Source organism: Anser anser (assembly GCF_964211835.1).
Source record: "Anser anser genome assembly, chromosome: 2".
NCBI classification, from domain to species: domain Eukaryota; kingdom Metazoa; phylum Chordata; class Aves; order Anseriformes; family Anatidae; genus Anser; species Anser anser.
The window spans coordinates 143,421,573-143,441,836 of NC_139721.1; the positions used below are offsets into that span (position 1 = coordinate 143,421,573).

The 20,264-nt window shown below is 37.3% G+C and overlaps 1 protein-coding gene across 1 annotated transcript in view; it reads right to left on the reverse strand.

Moving 5' to 3' along the window:
• Positions 1-20,264, reverse strand: part of DNAJC1 (DnaJ heat shock protein family (Hsp40) member C1) — a 98,891-nt gene that overhangs the window by 54,561 nt on the left and 24,066 nt on the right. Inside the window, exons 2-3 of the mRNA XM_083825185.1 lie at positions 6,798-6,899; positions 5,785-5,831 (exon numbers count right to left, since the gene is read on the reverse strand). Coding sequence (XP_083681311.1) covers positions 5,785-5,831; positions 6,798-6,899 — 149 coding nt within the window. The remainder of the gene's footprint in view (positions 1-5,784; positions 5,832-6,797; positions 6,900-20,264) is intronic.

A 20,264-nucleotide genomic window follows, 5' to 3' on the forward strand; every position in this document is an offset into this window, starting at 1 on the left:
TTGATTTTCTATTTGAAAAGCTGTCTCCAGAATCAATCTATTCTAATGCTGCTTAATTTTACTAATGCTACTGTCTCTATAGGAACCATTTTTATGACAATTTGTCAGTTTTTCTCCACAGAAAATTCTTGAAGTATCTTACTATGTCTGCAGTGCCTTTTAATTACAGGACATTAACATAATCGAATTTAAAAAAAATGAAACACAGAGGTGAGAAACTTACATTTTTTCTATTAGTTACCTTTTCAGAGTAAAGTTTCAAACAGATCTATACAGTAAACTCCAAAACCTGTGTGCTCAAGATGCACAACCTGTTAATCTTAAATTGAACCCAACTCATTACATATTCCAATCACACCATTTCCAGAATTAAATCTGCACTGAAAGGCCTAATTTGGTGCAACACATTGACCAAAATATTTTAATTAAAAATATTCTGAGTTAGTCGCAGGCCTAATTACAGGAATAGAAATAGGGCCTATATTGTCATGCAGGTCAGTAGAACTCAGTAGTAGGTTTTTCTCAAGTAAATTGACCGATCCAGGAATAATAGCGCAGCTGCTAAACTGCCAGTCTTGACATGTAAATCAATTTAAATGCAACAACTGCACTAGCTACTTTGATAGTTATTAAATTGATACCTTGGAGATGTACTAAAAAAAAAATTTCCACAAGCAAAATCATTTTTTTTTTTAAGCGGAAAAAGAGGCAGTGGTTTTAAATTAAAAACAATATCCTTTAATTCAGCACATCTAAACCTGACTTCTGATTAAACATTTGTTCAAGTTGCCAAGTGTTGCTAGGCTATGTCTGTGCAAAAGCTTTAACACCTCAAGGTTCTGCAGTGTTCTGAAGGGTAGCCCACGGAAAATTTGGATTGCCAAATTTTATCTTCCAAATATGAGGATACTAAGATTAATATCCGTTAACAGGAATTTTGATGTAATAACATTTTTCCTTTCCCAGTAAGTCAGAATGAGGTAATTACTGATGCTTTAACACAAACTCCCTGTTCAGAAAAAACATTTAGCACGTTGTTTCAAAACTAAGACTCTCTTAACTTTTTGTTTAAGAACAAAATAGAGGTTTTAGCGTTTATAAAAATATAATGATGTATTTGCAACGTTTTATAGTTAAAATAAAAAAGAAATATCTTAGAAACAAAACCACTTTTTAAAATTGGATTGATAAGAAGACTTCACAAAAGATGTTCTGGTGAAAGCTTCAGGGAAATAAATATGTAAAATCCCAAAAGAACAAACTGTTTTCATACTACTATACATTTAATAAGCATTTGCTTTCTTATACAATAAGAAATGCTAATTGAGGCATCAAAAATTTGTCTACAAATTGAATAGGGTCCATATATGCTAATGGCAACAATATAGGAATAGTCAAAAAAGCACTGGGAAAAAATGTTTGACAACCACATTCTATTATAAATTATCTGTTCAGAAAAAATAAATTAAGACAGCAGAGTCTCTTGCATTAAACACTTTAAACAGCACTCTGTATTTACTAGGCTATGTCCGCTGTTCAGAACAACAGTCTCCAAGGATTAAGTCTCAGAATCAATGCTCTATTGATTTTACTATCAATGAGCATTATGGCTCACACGACTGGCCATTTTAAGGGAAGATAGCTTCTATTATAACCCACTTTTTAGAATATATACTGTTAAAAGATAAATCACTGCTTTCAATACTAATTAAGCTCTGTATTTGAAAAATAAAAATATCAATGATTTTTAGGTTTTCAACTGGAAAACGATCCTACTGAAACTGAGAAGCTTCCCATAATTTTAAAATCTTACTTTCCAAATTTAGGATGTGGTTTAATTAAAAGTAGATTTCTTGTTAAATAATTTCTTTATAGAAACCTATATTAAGTATGAAGGATAGTCATGTGTAGAACTGCATTCAAAACTGAATTACAAAACATTCTTCTGGTGACCTATATTAATTGCTACCCTATGTAAGAAAAATCAAACTGAAAAGGAAATATATATCTGCAGTATTTTTTCCTCAGACCTAAGTACACAGAATGCAGCAAATATTTTGCATGGGAGTATGCTTACCAGGTACCTCTGAAATGTAGAAGTCAGCAAACTAAAAAACCCCAAAGCACCAGTATATAAACAAAAGGACAAATATATGTATAACTTAAATTGAATCTTTGTTTAAAAACTGGGGATTCTATGCAAGACTTGGTAGTCTGGTGTAGAATGTAACCAACTGCATGACTATTAAAATTTAATTCTTCTGTAAAGTTTCATAAAATAGTTTTTAAAGGTCTTTGTAGAATCAATTATATTGCAAGAAAAATCCATTAACTGTGGTAGCTAATTACAGTATCATCTATTTAAATATAATTATAATTTACTCCTCCCTTTAATCAAGCCTCTGCATTTCATATTTCAAATTATTTCAGAAATCTGATATAGTTTATATACTATAAGCTTGTATTAATGAGATCTATTCTGATCTATGGGAATAATCCACTGGTGTTTTTTATTCTGGGGGCTTTTTCCTCGAGCTGTCAAAGACATCCAGTTCAACATCAGCCAGAACAATTTATACCTATGAATATACACATGTAATTATAATGAGAGCTAAGATAAACACCTTTCTTACTCTAAACAAGTATATCTTGATTCCTTTACAAATGCTTCCTGTAATCAAGTCCATATTGTTAAAGAGGATAAGCCTTGTAGGTAAAGAAAAAGCTCCTTAAAATGGCAACAAACAACGAAATTAACATCTAAGATTCTTGCCTAATTGCAATTAATAGAACTGTGTAAACTTTTTCATAAATTAAAAACAGTCAAAATTAATAAAATATATCATTGAGTTTATTTACCCTTAAATGGCTTAGGTTCGTTTCCTGAAATACACAAGACTATCTCTACTAAAGAAATCTCTATCTATCTATCTCTACTACCTCCTAAAGAAACTTTTCTGTAGAATTTCATACACTCTGCAATGTATACAGAGCATGAAGCATTAAACAAAGCTGCATGCATGTTTAATGTTAACGCTATATTGAACAATGCTGCATGTACATTTCATGTTAGAATATTACAATGTTATGATTACACAGCAGTTAAAATGTGTAAGTGAAAAGTACTACCATGGCAGTATTACTACAGAATATAGTACTAATAGTGTTAGTATACTTGGTATTCTTACTTATACAAGCAACTATATACCTTTCTCAAACAAGCAAGCCACATTTTAATTATAAAGCCTTGTATTAGAATTTTCAGTAGAACTATAGTATTTTAAGAAAGGCTTCTGTCATCAGATGAAGTAAAAATTCACTGATAAATACAAAAAAAAAGCTTTAGAAAAATGATTACATTCAGCTAGCCAACAGATCTGCCTTTCAGAACACTTTCTGTATACACACAAACAATTAACACCTCTGACATTCACCAAGGCATGGAGGAAGGGTTTAATTAGACAGAGTTTTATTGTTTCAAAATGAGTTTGTCACTCACTTATACAGGGCAGATCCTAATTCCTGCTTTAACTGTTTCTACCCTCTGTATAAACACCAAAATCAATGCCAGATTACATCACCTGAGATGAACAGGTACAGCTGACTTCCCTGTATATGAGTGTGAAGCCCGCTCTTCCCAAGGTCATGTAATCCTGTGCCCCAAACCATTTACATGTCCTTTTCCAAAGGGATTCCCTGCTAAACTGCCAGGATGTGCCACCAACTAATTTGCGAGAACCGGGACCAATTTCCATCTCACCCCAGCAGGACTTTGAGTTACTTTAGAAATAAAAACTACCGCACTGCCGAGGGGAAAAAAAACAAAAAAAAAAAGAAAAAAAAAGCAACAAAAAACCAAACTGGCAGAAAGCCTCGTTACAGCAGACCCAAATAGCTGTCTCTGGAATTAGGATAAAAGTAAATCGGTAAGCCCCAAGATAGACAAAGGGTGCAGCATAACTTTGCCCCTGTGCATGGGGATGATGGTAAACTTCGAGCCTCTTCCACTAGGTCCAACACCTCCCACAACAAACACCCAGGGTAGGAAAATTCCCAGAAGCAACCACTCTCCCCTTTCACTTGCCATATGGTTCCACGAAACGCATGAGTTACCTTACAACAGCAACATTAGAGGGGGGCAGTTCCTAGCACATTTACTTAAGAATTGTTTTAAGGACATGAGGCAACAACGCCTTACAGGATAAAGGAGAAAAGCCTCCATTCACAAGCTCAACTGTGTTTACCATTAGACGGTGTAATAAATCCGATGAATAAAGGTTTCCATAGGGTAAAGAGACCATACACTGTTATTCTAAATTCTGCGTATTATTTCCAGAAAATTCTCTGAAGGTAAAATACTGTTTGTTCAGCTATACTTAATCAGTGACAGAAGAAATATCAACTACATATCTACACGGTGCAAGAAAAATACAGCAGCTGTTGCCTACGTACAAAAGAAGTTAGTGACAATGAAATCCATAAAAGCTGGAGCAATCTACCACTGCTTTAACTCCTCATTTGCAATTACTGTGTTATACTAATTAACAATATTTTCTCAAACAAGCTGGGTAAATTAGGAAGTGTCATATATACAAGGCTTAAACTATAATGCTCACAAGCTACTGCATCATAGCTCCACGAAAAAATCCACTATTACAGCTGCAAGGTAATTCCTAGCAGTTTCATGCTAGAAATAATTCCCAGAGAGGCAGTATCACAAAGTATATGTAAACAATGTTATAAACAAATAGGTGAAAAAATTGGGGGATAACTAACTTTTCAAGTGGTCTGCAGCCTCTTAACTGATGATTTTATTATTATTATTATTTTAAAGCTTTCCTTGATTAGGACTTCACAAGGAACTTATCTATGAGAGTGAAATTAAAAAAAAAAACTACAAATTTCTAAAAGTACTTCTGTGAAGTACATTTTCATGACACTTAAAGAGAGGATTATCAAAATGTACATTGTCTGTACTATAAAACCTGGACTCATGCCAAGATATCCAGAAAGCCAAAACCCCTTCAAGAAATGTCTTGTAAAGCCCAGCTTAAAGACTTGTAAGCTGAGAGATGATTTACTAAAACTCCAAGCTAAAAGCAAAACTTTTTCAATAGCTCTGTTGTCCTGATAATCGTTAGTTTAAATGGACAGCCTCTTAAAAAGAAGAAAAAAGTTTTCCAGAAAACCACAGATTTTCAGACTTAGCCCCTTCATGTACTGCTGGACCTGCTCCCAGAGCAGCAAGGACAATTATCAATTATCAAAACATATAATGGTATCCCCATCAAAGTTTACAATATTATAGACAACACATTTGAAAGAAAAGCAATGAAACAAGCAGCAGAAAACAATTTTAAATAAGGTATACACTCAAAATAATCCCTAAATACTGTGAAAATAAATTCTTATTGATATAGTGAGATATATCTGACAGTTGAATCAATGGACTATATGTTCAACCACAGCTTTAATAAAACAAGCAATTATAATTAACACAACTCATAAAAAGCAATACAATTGCTAAGTGTTTAAAAATATATTTGCTCCAAACATCAAATAGCTTTTAAAGTTCTTTCATATTGTTAACTTTAAGGGAGGAAAAATCAGTATATCACACAAAATACATACCAGCTTCCCCTTTAAGCCCACACAATATTCAATTGCTACAGAAAACTTACAAACTTAAATTATACAAAAATCATCCAAATACTTACAATTAAATTAAATAGGTCTTCAATTTACCACTGGCATAAATGAATATTTTATTTAAGATTAACTCACCTCTGCCTCCTTTCTTCATCCTTTAAAATTTCATAAATAGCCACCAACTAAAACAAAAACATACAAAAAAAGACAAAAGAAAAAAAAAGATTACTTTAGAATTGAGTTCATAAAATGTAAATGGTAGTATCGTATTTTACATTTGCCAGAAAATGCTCTTTGATAGTTTTCACTTTTTTACCTACAACACTAGGAATTAAACTCAGCATGCAGAAAAAACCAACAAAACACAGTGACAATCATATACAAGGTGTTATCAAATACACAAACAAGCAACTTCTGACAAACGCAACTTCTGGCAAAGAGCTTTTTCCTCCTCCCATCTCTGGACAAAACACAATACTACAACAACAATAACAAAAAAAACAACGTATCATTTGTTTCATCCAAAAGATTTTATTGAAATTAAATAGCTGATCTTTAGTCATCTTGAGTGTTTTTAAAGGCAGAACTAATGACAACAGTCTCATGGTTTCACTCTGTAAAGATTCGAAAGAAGAAAACATTCAAAACCAAAAACAGAATCTTAGAATCATAGAATGAGTTATAGAAGGAATTATTTTCATAGAATCATAGAATGATAGAATGGTTTGGGTTGGAAGGGACCTTAAAGATCACCTAATTCCAATCCTCTGCCATTTAATTTTCATTAAATTATGCCCACATATGATTTGCATTGAGAACTGATCAGAAATTTTAGTCACTGCTTTTGAAAAGGATGTTTATAAACAGTCTTCAGGTAAAGAACAAAACATATATATTCCTCTTAGGAGTAAATGTCCAAGTATTATGTTTGAATATTTTTTAATATTCAGGTAAATATTACATATGACTTATTCAACAAGATAATTCAAAATCATTGTATTTTTTTAAATCTGGCTACCATAGAAAAAATGTAACTCAATGTTCAATGTAATAATTTCAAAGACATATCCTTGTTCTTACTAAAGTCATTATGAAAAACTTCTGATCCTATTTTCTATAAAAACATTATTACCACACGTTGCACTTACTTGCCTAAACTGTGTTTCTGCATTTTCATCTTTATTCTTGTCTGGGTGCAAAATTAGCGAAAGCTTTCGATATGCTTTCCGAATATCTGCAGATGAAGCATCCTGCAAAATGTAAACAAAACGAACTGTCAGAAACAAATTCACGGACCTTTGTTAGGATGTGATGACAGTCATGCAAGTGCACAACTAAGGCGTAACGTTTGAGAAATCTAACCACCAAACCATGCAACCAGACTAACCCAAACGACTCAACAATCACTGAGCCCAATTCATCTTTCATCTTAACTTCCTTCATTACCAGACATTCATTACAACAATAATTGCCAAAACTTTCTTGCTTAAAAATTAACCAGTGCACCTTCTGCACCACTTGAAAGTTCAAGTAAAAACTGAAAATTATTGCAGCTGCGTACCTTCAAGTCACCATTTCTGCAAATTATCATGCTCAATTTCCCAAACTCGGGACTTGCTATGAACACTTCCCTTATTAACATTTACATGAAATTCACCGCTAATAGGACTTCCATTCAACTTCAGTTTCACCACATCTAAAGAACTGCATTTTTCTAAAGTAGCTTCAAATTGCAGTCTTGAAGCTGTTTTGTGGCACTGACATCAGCCTATATCTGGATGATGATAAAAATGGCACACATTGGGAGAAAAAATAAAATTCAGAAATGAAAAATGCGCCCATGATACAATGATTTGCAACAATACAAATTAGTTGCAAAATGCACAAACTTCTGAATTAATGTCTGCCGTGCAGTACTATGAAGATATCCAGAAAAGGAAGATTTCAAGAGTTGTATAATGCAGTATATATTGGGCTTACACTCGTCAAAAGATCTACAAAGCTCTAAATTTAAACAGAAGTACAAGCATTCCTTAACAAACATAACCAAGGCGACATTTTGGAAATAAAGTATTCCTCTGACAATTTTGATTTCATAATTCTATGTATGTATTGTTCCCAGTATAGTCTCTTTATCAAAATTATAGTGTCAATGAGGGATTTAAACACACCCAAAAAATAGATCTGAACGAGCTGTGAGAGGAACGGGGCTGAAATAAGATAATAATTAATGCAATACTGTAATTAGTCTGTCAAGCTTTTTATTATAAATCATTATTTTCATTTTTAAAATTTCAGTTTTATAACACAAGGCTGTGTACCAGTTTGGGCCAGGAGGGAACAACAGAGAAAAATCTGGGAGAGGGGAAGGGGAAAAGGAGAAAGTGTGGAAAAGTGCAATGACACTGTAAGGAAATTGGTACTATCCCCTAATGCAAGACCAAAATTTCCATAATCTATTGTTTGTCCAAAGGTGCTTTGATTTCTCACACAGAAGGTTTATCCTAAAAGACAGCATATGTATTTTTTCATTTTTAAATTTTCCAACAGCTACTCCTATGGAACACAAAAGGCAAATTCGACTAAGTACCTGCTCGCTTCCATCTTGCTGACTGCAAGGGAGATATTTCAAATTAACGTCGTTTGATAGGTTTATTTCTAACACTTACTTAAGGGGAAGGAAGAGACAGTTCGACTAAATATCTCTTCTAAGCCCTATGAAACATGACATTCTTGAGATGCAGGCTTAGTAGAATTACATGAAATAAAAGGGAAAACACAATGTAAACAAATATTTTTAAAATGAGGGATTGAGACCATGATAACCTCAAGAAATGAGTCTCTCCAGGCTGTGTGCTTGGGATAGACCACAGCTTATTCCTTCTCTACTGCACATTTAGATGTGCTTGGCGTAATTTTAGGAACACTCCCAATGAACAGTTTCAAACCTGATAAAGCCGTATTTTTAGGAGCTGTCTGGCAGAAATCTTCCAACTATTTCAAACAACAAACGTGCAAAAAAGTTACAGTGTTTTCAGTTTTGCCTGGACAATTTAAGCCAAAGTTTCACACAGGAGCAACACAATTTTTTTTTGTGTAGAAGACCAGGACCAGTTTCTCTGTTTCATACTTAATCAAAGCAAGAGATCCCAAGTCGACTTTGAAAAGTAAAGCTGCTTAAACTTACATGTTGCTTCACCTTGAGATGAACAAAACAATCAAACAAAACAAACAAAACAATCCTTCAACCCAGTCAGCCACTTCATACACAACATGGGCTTGTCCTTAATACAAAATACAGTATTTCAATGCTACCACAGCAAACAAAAATCAAGAATTAGTTTACTGGCCATGGTTTTAGCTAAATAATCTAAGTGATCTTTATTAACATACCAGCTAATTGTAATTAAACCCCCAGAAGGTCAAAAATGGGACAATAACAACAGGAAATGATTCAATATTTGCTATGATGCTGCTATAAATGATTTCATCACTACTGATTCACATACATTTCCAAAATGACAGTAAGCCTGCCAGCTAACTGATTGATTCTTCACAGCACAACACAGAAAAATATTGCGTGGGTTGAAAATCAAGTTCCAAACATGTTAATTAATGCTACCTACGGGTAACGTTACGCATCTTCAGGAAAGGTTCCTGAGGGATCCTTCAGGAGCTGTCCTGAATGGCCTTAGAGGTGCAAACTGAAGTAATTTAAATAAAAACCTCTCATCACCACAGAACTTACTGTATGGCCCACAATAGGCTACAAGAATAATTATTTTTGAACTAATAAAGAACTATCTACCATATTGAAGCCAGCTGTTCCAAGAGACTTTCATTTATAGCTAGCTGACTGTTGGCCACCCTCAGTAAGATTTCCATGAAGGCTGAGGAGCAAAACATCGAGCTGAAGAGTCAGTGCTTTCTAGAATAAGATGTTATTCTAGTCCAAAGACTAGTGAGAAAAAGCCAGGACTCTCGTTTTGTTTGTTTTAAAGACACAGCTCAGAAGAGAAGCTGGATGGCATAGTTCACCTTTCAGAAATGTTGATCTCAGTTACACCTAAAGAGGGAAAAATAAGATCTGCATAGGCATATAATCTAATAGCAGAATGAGATGCTATTGCCTTAGGCTGATGGACAGACTGACAGCGCATTAGGTGACTCCTCCGCCAGTGCACTTCTTGTTGGCACGTTGTGCCATGATGCAGCCAAATGAGTCTGTCACACTGTCTCCCGCATGTGGAATCATCAAAAAAACTAAAAAGCCTAGCCCTATTCCTTGATAACTGTCTGTTCACAGAAATATTGCCACCAACACTTGCAAGGCTGAATGTCCCTTCATACACCTGTGTCTGGTGAATGGCTCTTATAAGCTGACTCCTACCCTCTGCAATGGCAGCTCCGCTTCTGTGCTCAGCGCCTAATTCCACTTTCATGAGAGCCTTACATTGTTTTTCAGTAGGAAAAAGCCAATTCTCCACCAAGCACATTTTGTGGGAAAAAATAATAATAAAAAAGAATAATGTAAGCACTTACATTAAAGGCCAATGCAAAATGAACTCTCTAAGCTAAACCAAAAACTGCTCAGTTGCCAGCTGTGTAGCTGAAAGAAGGCACACAGTAGACAAGTCAACAGAGGAAAAGGTGTTTTATGCTAGAATTAGTCCTCAGAAATACCAAACAAGCCTATATGTTGTTAGGCCACAGCCTGGCCTCTTTTGTATGCAAATGTATGCAAGTATTCTTGAGGGAATTTTTTAATTACTAACACTTTATTGAACAAGTAGAGTTTTGTGTGTTTAGTTACAAGATTTCCAGGTAGAAGTTCATCTTTTACATTTTTCAGCATAAGCCTTTGCACTGCAAACAAGTTTTTTAAAATACAAACAAGCTTACCATTTGAAGGAATCAACCATATGACAAAAAAGTTAAACACACACATAAGGTACTCTGTTTTAATTCTATTCATTTTTTTTCTGAAGGGTGATACCTATCAGATTCCCAGGGTAGGCAAGAAAAAGAAATATTCTTCTCTCTATGCCATTTATTTTTTGCAGCTTGTTTAATTCAGATGATGAAAAACGTATTACTAAATATTATTTTACTCAGCATCATTTTCACATTACCCAGTATTATAAAGAGAAGTTACATCATTAGACTACAACCACAAAAGGAGAAACAAAGAATGGATTTTTTGTCACAAACAATAACAGACAAAAAATAATGTAAATTTGCTTTCTGTTTTAAAAAAATGAAACTTGCTGAAAATACGTAAGAGCTAACAGATTTAAATCTGGTTTTCTCATCTGCCTATACAAATTCAGAGTCCCACCCACAGAGTCCACTTCCACCTTTATAATAAACAGAAAAACTGGCGCAGAGCAGTGCAACTCTATTACTCCATTGCCTGCTATGCCTAATGTAACTATGATTACTAATGAAGCTTCAAAAAAGCCTCATTGTGGTCCCAAGACAATTCTTGGTGAACACATAACATATCAGATATTGCCATAGGCAAACAATGATTAGGTCAAGGGGAAAAAAATAATCAATGTCTACATAGTTTTCACTTACCAACATATACAATTCAAAACCTAAATTGTTCCCCTGAGTGCAATGCAGTTATAGAACAAGACTTAGTTACTTACAATTTAGCAACTGCTTCTAACACAGGAAATGTGCTCAATTCATCTTGGGTTTTAAATATGCCTGCCGATGTCTTCAAAGAGGTGGCGTTATCTTTATTAGCAAGGGGAGGGCACGTGGTCCAAAGGACCGAGTAGGCTGACACAAGTCACATTTCTGTTCCCTTGCAGTTTGTCCAATCACTTGTTAATGGGCTAAAAGAGGATGGCATCGGTGTGTCTGTACCACTGCAATGCTGCTGTGCAGTATTTGCCGCAGGCTGTATTGCTGGAGGCGTATGGCAACCAGAAGTGATGTCTGCACACCGCCCCGGTTAGCTGTATTACAGGGTGAAATCTTAGGCCCCAGCACACGTAGGCCTTCATGAGACATGAGATGTAAAAACCTTTTTACATGTTGTGTTTGAGCATGTGGGGATAGAAGCGCAACCACACTTGCTCCAGAACCCTTCCTAGGTGATTCTCACCAAATTCCTACCAAAACTGTACAATTCAATGGCTTACATTCACTCTAAACTTTGTATCCTTTTTTTTTTTTCTTTTTTTAACAAAGTGAAACGAGCCCCTCAGTAAAACAAACACACACCCAAAATTCCCACCATCAGTACTAACAGCCTTACATTTCACAATACGTGTATTCTGGGCACAAACACCACTGTTTCCCCTAACATCTTCAAGTAATTTCCCTAAAGGAAAAAAAATAAAATCACGCCCACAGGTAATTTCTGCACTGACAAATTGTTCAATAACTCCAGGAGGAAAAGCAACGGCAAGAGGCAGCAGGCAGAGCCACGTATTCCTCTACCACTAGCACAGGACGAGGAAATAAACAAAGGCTCACCCATATCAAACTGGACTGAAATACCACTCCCCTATGTACTTCCCTACATGAATTCACCACAACCCAGTCCCAATTTCAGCTCTGATGAACACATTAGGTCCAAGAAGTACACCTGCGTTTGCCAAGTCGATACTTGGAAACACATCTAGGATGGAAATAGAGCCTTGTAGCAAATTCCAGAGGTGGGAAGGACATGCTGGCAATCCTGAAGGCTACTCCTCTAGGAAAGAAAAGCGAGTGTCTCCCAGAAGACCCCACGGCATCTACGAACCTTTTATAGCTAACAGATGCGAGCTGAGTTTTGGCTTTCTTGCTGCATAACCTTTGTTCAACTCCCCCTTTATTTTTACAGAGCTTCTTTCTAAGACACTCGTCTTTTTCAAGGACGGAGCATGAGCTTAACCCCATTTGGTGCTTCTCTGCAGATGACAGCTCCCAGCGTGCCCAGGACAGAGCCGAGCACTGCTCTGCTGCAGACGGAGCCATGCGCCTCTCCACATTCCCTTGATTTACACAGAATAACAGCACAGCAGGGAAATATGCAGGGACCAAAAATAATGCTAAAAAGGTGTTTTAATGCTTTTTGATGCTGCTAAGTTTTAAAGCAATTCATGAAATGAGAATGAATACAAACCAGCACAATGTATTCCTGTAGGCTTCTGGTAACTGGCACAATCCCTTAGCTGGCATGTTTATTTACAGGGGAGTGTGTCAAATGAAAGAAGACTCTGCTTCCAGCCTAGCGTGCCAAATGAATGAAAATTCTGCTGCCTCATGCTTGAGAAACCTAAAAAAGTGTGTTCTCTTCGGCACATGTGCACAATTACATGAGCTTCAGTTTTCTTGGCCGATTTGAACAACAGTATTTGTATGTATTTTGTTTTTCTGCTGAAACTATTTTAGCCTTTTACCTTTTTTTACTTAGATTTTCAGCAACTAATTATTTTCATACGAAGAATTAGATTGCCCAAGAGAACATCATCATGTATAACCGCAAGTTACGATTTAACACGAGCTTCGTATCTGAGATGCAAAGAACACTCACTAATTCTGTCACGATGTTTTTAGAATTACTCCCTCAAATTCAAAACGAAGAAAAGCTATCAAACAATCACTAAGGGCATAATTCAAGACAGTACAGACTAATCTAGAATCCTGCCTACTGTTATGGTTTATTTTCATTTAGTTTTTCATTCTAGTAGTTCAAAAGGAAGGAATAAGTAGGTATCCTTTATTTATTTCACACATTTTTCCAGGAATGCTGTTATATATTTATTATTTTATGTACTGTATTTATTGTTTATATTTTTACATAATGTTATCTACATTTTTTAGTATAGATAGTTGTGTATATGTATTTACAAGATGTGTGTGTGTGTATTCCCTTACAGACTACTGAAAGTTGTTTCTCAGGGGTTCTCCTGAAAATCTGCCTGTTGCTCCACAGATTTCCAATCTACAGCTCTCAGATAAATGCATCACCTAGAAGACTCCTGATCCTGCAACGTAATCCCAGGAACAAAAATCACTACAGGCCCTGGTTCACATGGGAGGGAATGCTGCTTTAACCATGGACAGCTGATGCCGCACTTGACAGCTGTGGAGCACCAGTACAAGGCAGTGAAGACTTTTGGGTGTTGGATCTGACAAGTTCCAACACTTCCTTCTATGTAACGCCCCAAATATGCTGCCACTTCATTGGTGATATAGTTTTCTTGCTACATTTCAGCTTCAGTATGTTTCTAGGTATGTAAGGAATTAAAGGAAATCAGAATCGGCAAGGCTACACCCATCCAAGGCTCTTATCTCCTCCTCCCTCCTCCTCTTGCTTATCCTGTTCCCATTACATCCTGCCACCAGAACTGACGTTACGGACCCACTCTCCCACATACCTAGCCTGTCCTTCCAAGTAACAGCTTCCCAGACCTCAATTTAAGCATAAATTTTGGAGGGAGATTACTGATGACCACAGACTTAATTATGAAGGTGTTAAAGAAAATCAAAGACCAAAATAAATAAAAAATAACACACACACAAAAAGCTTTGGTTACTTTCTAATTACTGACTCCCGTGCCACCTGAATTGTTGCTGTGACTTTTCTGACTACATCTCTAATAGACTTGTAAGCTCTAAAAGTATGTAAAACCGTTTTTATTTCTGAAAGGTGTTTATAACCCTCAGTTCTGATGTCCAAAAAATGAGGAGAAAAAGGACATATGAAAAACAGGATATAGGATGTATGGTTGAAAAGATTAGAAAGCCATACAAGAAGCCAAGAGAGAACAACTATCTCTAACACAGCTGTTAAAATCTGCCCACTAGCTTATGCATCAGCACAGCATTTACATGCTGAATAATCCCCACAGACATCTACTTTCAAAATAAACGTTAACTATTTAGTTGCAACTTCCTTACACCCATCAGCTGTGAAGGACACTAATTTATATGCCCCCCTACACACATCCATCATATATATATATTTTCACACATGGATGCTAATATAAAAACTCATGTAAACAAGTGTACTTCCCCAGCAGTTCTTCATGTTTATACAGTGCTTTAATTTATATTTTTAATTGTTGCTCGACTTCACAAGCATTTTAAGGACATTTAAACAAAAGCTGTTACCTAAGCTTGGAATGAATACAGTGAACATTTTCCTATCTTTAGTAATCCTTTTAATGCACGACACTCTTTAAACAAATGAAAAAAACATGGGTAACGTGAAACTTCTACTGCAGGTGCAAAACCAATAGGAAAGAAAAAAAAAAAACATACCTTGAATAGTTAAAGGATCTATCTATCAAAAATGAAAAGATGTATCAAATAGGATTTTATGAGCTCTGTCTCAGGTCCACTGATACTCAGTATTTTAACTGTCAAGTTGAGTTACAGAATCACTATTAAGCTGGTAGCTACCACTAACCTCGGAAAGCCTACAAAGATGCTGTTGAACACAATTCAGATTTTAAAAGATCTCAACAAACCGTACAATTGCTCTAAAGATGCATTATTTTGTAAGGGAAAGACTAACGGTCCACATCTGGACAGAAATCGTCGACTACACGAAGACGGGATGGAAAAAAGCAGCTAGGCAGAAAGGAGGGGTGAATCACAAGCTGAGCGTGAGTCAGTGTCACGCTGCTGCCTCTCCGTGCAGCGCAGCCCGCTGTGACACCAGCGGCACGGCTACGAGCAGCCACGCCATGCCACGCCGCAGCTGGAAGAGCTCAGCAGATTGCTGCCTCCGCTCCAACAACGCGTCTGAAGACAGCTCTGAGCCTATCTGGACGAAATGCAGAGGGAAGCAACAGATTTGAGTAGTAAGAGGTGTAGGAGAAACAAAAAGCGACTTGTTCGGGGAAACTGAAAGGAGTGACTTTAGTCTAAAGGAAAGGCACGTGACTAGGAACACATCATCTTCAAATACACGGAAGGTAGCTGCAAAGAGAAATGGAGTAATTGACCTGTCCGTATCAAGGCTAAGCAGTAACAGTTAAGTAACCCTCAAGAAGATTTAAGTTAGAAACGATGAAAACTTCCAGAAGCACCATTAGCTACCACCGAACGGGCTGACGAAGCCTCCGTTACAAGCAGATCTTGCGCAGGTTTATCAGGCATGACTCGGTCTTAACTGGTTCTGCCACAGTCAGGTATAGTAGATCACTAACAGTCCTGTGCTTTAGGATCCAAATATCCCTTTGAAGATCAATTTAGTACTTACACTGACAATATTCCAGCAGGATTTACTGCAACAGTTAGAAGTTCCTAGCTGCAGGGCAGTATTCCTGTCACGGCGAAGATGGCAGTTCTTCCCGCCAAAACAGCCCGTGAGATTTTCACAGAACCTAAGTGATCCTCAGAAGGAGCAGCAAATATCAGGAGGAGGCAGGAAGCCCTTCTTTCCTAGGAATCTGAAGCCGGGGGGGCCTGGTCCATGACTTGGACTGCTAGACATTAGGCTTGTTTTTCCTGCTACAGACCAGTTACTTTGAATCACTGAGAAAATCACCCTGTAGCAGATGTTCACTAATAAGTTATCCATATTATTCGAGTTTAGAAGACTCTCCATCAGATTTATCATCTTTAAGCCGAGAAAGATACCATAAACAGCCAGGATCAGCAAGGTTTTCTTGGGAATGTCAGATGAAAAGAAGAAAACCGGATGAGAAAAAAAGCAGGCAGGAGTTTCAACAACGATCATAAAAACTTTAAAACGAATGAAAGTATTTCGTTAATATTTGGTTTATTATAAATACACATTTAATTCCTGCAACAAAAACACCTATATGAGGATATGGTAGAGACACTGTATTAAACCATATCCAAGCATGGCAGTCATAATATCTTCATTTATGACAGAAAGAAGGAGCACCTCTCTCAAAATTCTGTATTTCTTTCTTAACGTAATATTTGTTTCCACCCTCCTTTCCCCACTATTTACCTAGTCTCTGTACCATACTGTAATATTTCTGAAGCGGTCATTTTTCAGCAGCAATGTTATTTTTCTTAGCTTAGCAATGCCTAAAAATAGTCCTGTCCACTGAACCTGACTTTTGAGCTCTAGATGTACCTCAGTCTGCAGTCTTTTACTGGTTTGTTTGTCCTTACAGAGCCCGGAACAAGACAGGAAGAGCTGAATGAATTCAAGAAGGTTTTCATCTATCTGCTACAAAATCTAGGTAAATCTTTAAAACCTTTCTCCAGAAAATAGCATTAGCTAAATGGAACACACAGAAAAGTGACCAGACCATGAAGGTAGTTATGTTTTCTATGAACAACATCATATAACGTTTCTCTCCTCCTTCTTGAAAAAAAAAAAAAGTTTCATCATTTATTTTTGCCATACTGAACAGAAAATGCCTGCGGATCTGGAGATCTTAAATAAATAAGAGGGTTTTTTTCCTATTTTTCCCCCCAAATCAACTGATTGAGATTGGCAAAATGCTGCATATTTTTAACTAAAGATTCTACATCATAGACTATGTTAAAGTAACTCTGATTCCTCTGAAAGCCCTGAAGTACATTCAGAAACAGGTATTAATTTATTCAAAATTTATTTCGAGTGTTTTTTTTTTTTCAAATGCATTGCTTTAAATAGCTAGGTTTATAAAGAACTACCAGCAGCATTTATCAAATTCTTTCCATCTTTATTTAGACCACTTTCTACTGAACTAGTTAGAATCTAGCCCTACCCACCATGTAAAGGAGTCGCATAATGATCCCTTTATACTCATTAACTACCATTTTAATGAGCTATTACTACCTCGGGACTCAGAAGACCTCAGGGAGGTTGTAACATGCCACTACCCATATAGTAATTCACTGCTGAGTTAGTACATAGCCTCCTTGAAAGAATATAGGAATGCCCTCCATCACTCTCTGTAGTACAGATGCCAGCGTCAGCAAAATTTCTGTAAGACACAACCCAGCCTAAACCCTAATAAAAAACCATCTCAGTTAAACTCCAATAAGCTTAACAGATTTCCTATTACTACGGCCCACCGCTTTGCTAAAAGTTGCCACCCTCCTAACAGGGTGAGCTGAAAGCATAGCACTGCCTGACTTCCACTCACAGTTTGATGGCATACAGCAAGGCACATCTGATAAAGGGACACAGCAGAAAGCAGAGGACATCCCAAATGACCATTCACAAAACCTGACAGCTCTTTATGACTCATAAACTAGCCAATGGATGCTCAAAGGAACCTGAATAAAGAAATCAAGCTTATCATTAGGAACCATCAATTAAAACTCACACACACACAATGAATTCATACATCATTGAAAGCTAAAGTAAAACTAAAATAAATTATTTTTTATTAAAAAATCTTGCCCTTATTAAAAAAAAAAAACATACATACGCCATGACTTGTGATGGAACTGAAGACAGCCCTTCCCATTCACTAGTGACTTTGTATGGAAATTGGTATTACAGTCACTAAAAATGCCTATCTGACATAACTTCTACTGAGAATGAGCCAAGCACTCCTGAAGAAAGACACTTACCTCTCAAAATTTATGGCAGCTGTAGGCAGACACTGTTACGCACAGTGGCACACTGTTCCCTGAATTGCCCTCTATGTTTTTTAAATTCAAGTGTTTGCACTGAACCCAAGTGAGAGGCAGAAAGTTGCACATGCCCAAGTGAGAGGCAGAAAGATCACTTTCCTGCTTTTCATAAAACCATTCCCTGCAAGGAGTTACTGTTCTTTTCCAGTACCACCTTAGAGGCACCCCATTTGCGCCAGGAAAGGAGGGAAGTAATTCATTCAGATCCATAAACTGCCTCCCTCCTGGTCTGCAAGAGGCAGAAGAGCAGAGCAAGACCTCCAGGCACTACTCACACAGAAGAGCCCCTCGTGGGGGCATTCCCACCTGGGAGCAGCCTAGGAAGAGCTGGTAGAGGCAGTCACCCCCAGCCTCTGCCATGCTCCAAAACTGCGGACAAGTCCAGCAGAAGCAGAGGGCAGGCATGCACAAAGAGCCAAAGCTGAGATGGTGGGAGTGAAGCGAACACTTTTCCCTACCTGAGCATTTTTCAGCTAGGTGAGTGCAACGCTCTGCAACCTCATCGCTACAAAAGGCAGCGGGTATCAAACGCGTGCATGAGCACACATGTGCCTGCTCCTCTCCTCACCCAGACTTTAAAATAATTCAGCGCAAACTAGCCTTTTTTTGCCAGGAAGCTAAGTAGCCTGTCAGCACTGTCACAGGGCTGAGAGAGACAAAATAATAGTTCTCACCCTCTATAGTCAAAGTAATGGAGCAAATGTACGGTCATTTTTCAGTCACTGATAGTAAAAGGCAGCATTTGGACAGACCGTATTTGCCTCCTCTCGTCTCTCATTCACCCACAGAGCCCCATTCTCGTCATAAGGAATGTATCTGTTTGCTCCCTCCCTGTTTTCATTTCCTCACCATCACGAGCCCAAGTAACGAGCAGATAAGAGGAATTTTCTCCTGGCACTGGAAGGAGAGCTCCTCAATCTGGAGGCAACAGCACGGCGCAGGACAGACGGCAGCAGCCGACTGCAGGGAGCAGAAAGTTGGCTGAGCGGAGCTGGTAGCAAGACAAACTGCAAAAGGAGGAAAGATCAAAATAAAGGGGAAGAGCATGCATTTTTCTACGCCTATGGAAAAGAAGAATTAGCAGTTGAGTGAACAGCAATACAAACTTGGCACAGGTTACATGCCATTAACTATGCTACGAGAAATCTGTTTCAGCCAACTGACCGCAGAAGATAGTGACTATTACTAATTCATTTACTTGCCTCTCAACATAGGATTACGGGATTATCAGCATTAAAGATAACAGTGAAAGTCAGAAGATAAAACTCTGATACCACGGTCTCTAGTAGAAGCACTGACAAGCGAAGACTATTTCAAAACTAAAAGCCATCGGAAAAGTTTTGTGACCACGGGAGTTAAGTGAAGCAAAGATAAATTACCATACAATACTTTAACATTGGTTCTCCCCCAGATTCTCAAGTTATAAACAGAAAGTCGAGACTTGAAGAAAGATCAACAGACAGGCAAGAATATTTAGTAACTTCTGCCACAGGTAGGGAAGAAAGGAATAAAGCTGCAAGCCTGCAAGCTACTACATGGAAAAAAGCATTCCGTTACTGACAACCCCACAAGCATAAACCATAGGCCAAAGCCACGTTTCCCTCTATCTCATAACCTCAGCCATGGAATCAAATCCAAGAAATTGCATCAGCCAGATGCAATTTCTTCCTCTCGTAACTTGTTAGGGGCGGGGGAAGGCTCTTTTTCAGAACCAACAAAACAAAAAACAAACAGCGGTGGCAGAAAGATTGCAAAATTATTTCTGAAAGAGTAAGTCACAGCAAGTATCACTGGCCAAAATAAAAGAAATACTGGCTGCAGGGCAAAGAAACAGAGTAAGCAGGAAGAAAAGCAGAGGACTAGAATGAGTGTTTCCTTATCGAGCTTCCCTCTCCCAATTAGTCCCACACAAACCCTGAGCAGTCAGGCAGATGCCAGCAGTGGGAGCCGAATACCCCGTGGCAATGTCAACAAAGAGCACACTGTTGGCAAACAGACCAAAAGGATAAAAAGTTTTGGTCAAGTTCTATTTTTGTTCTCTTTTGTTATCA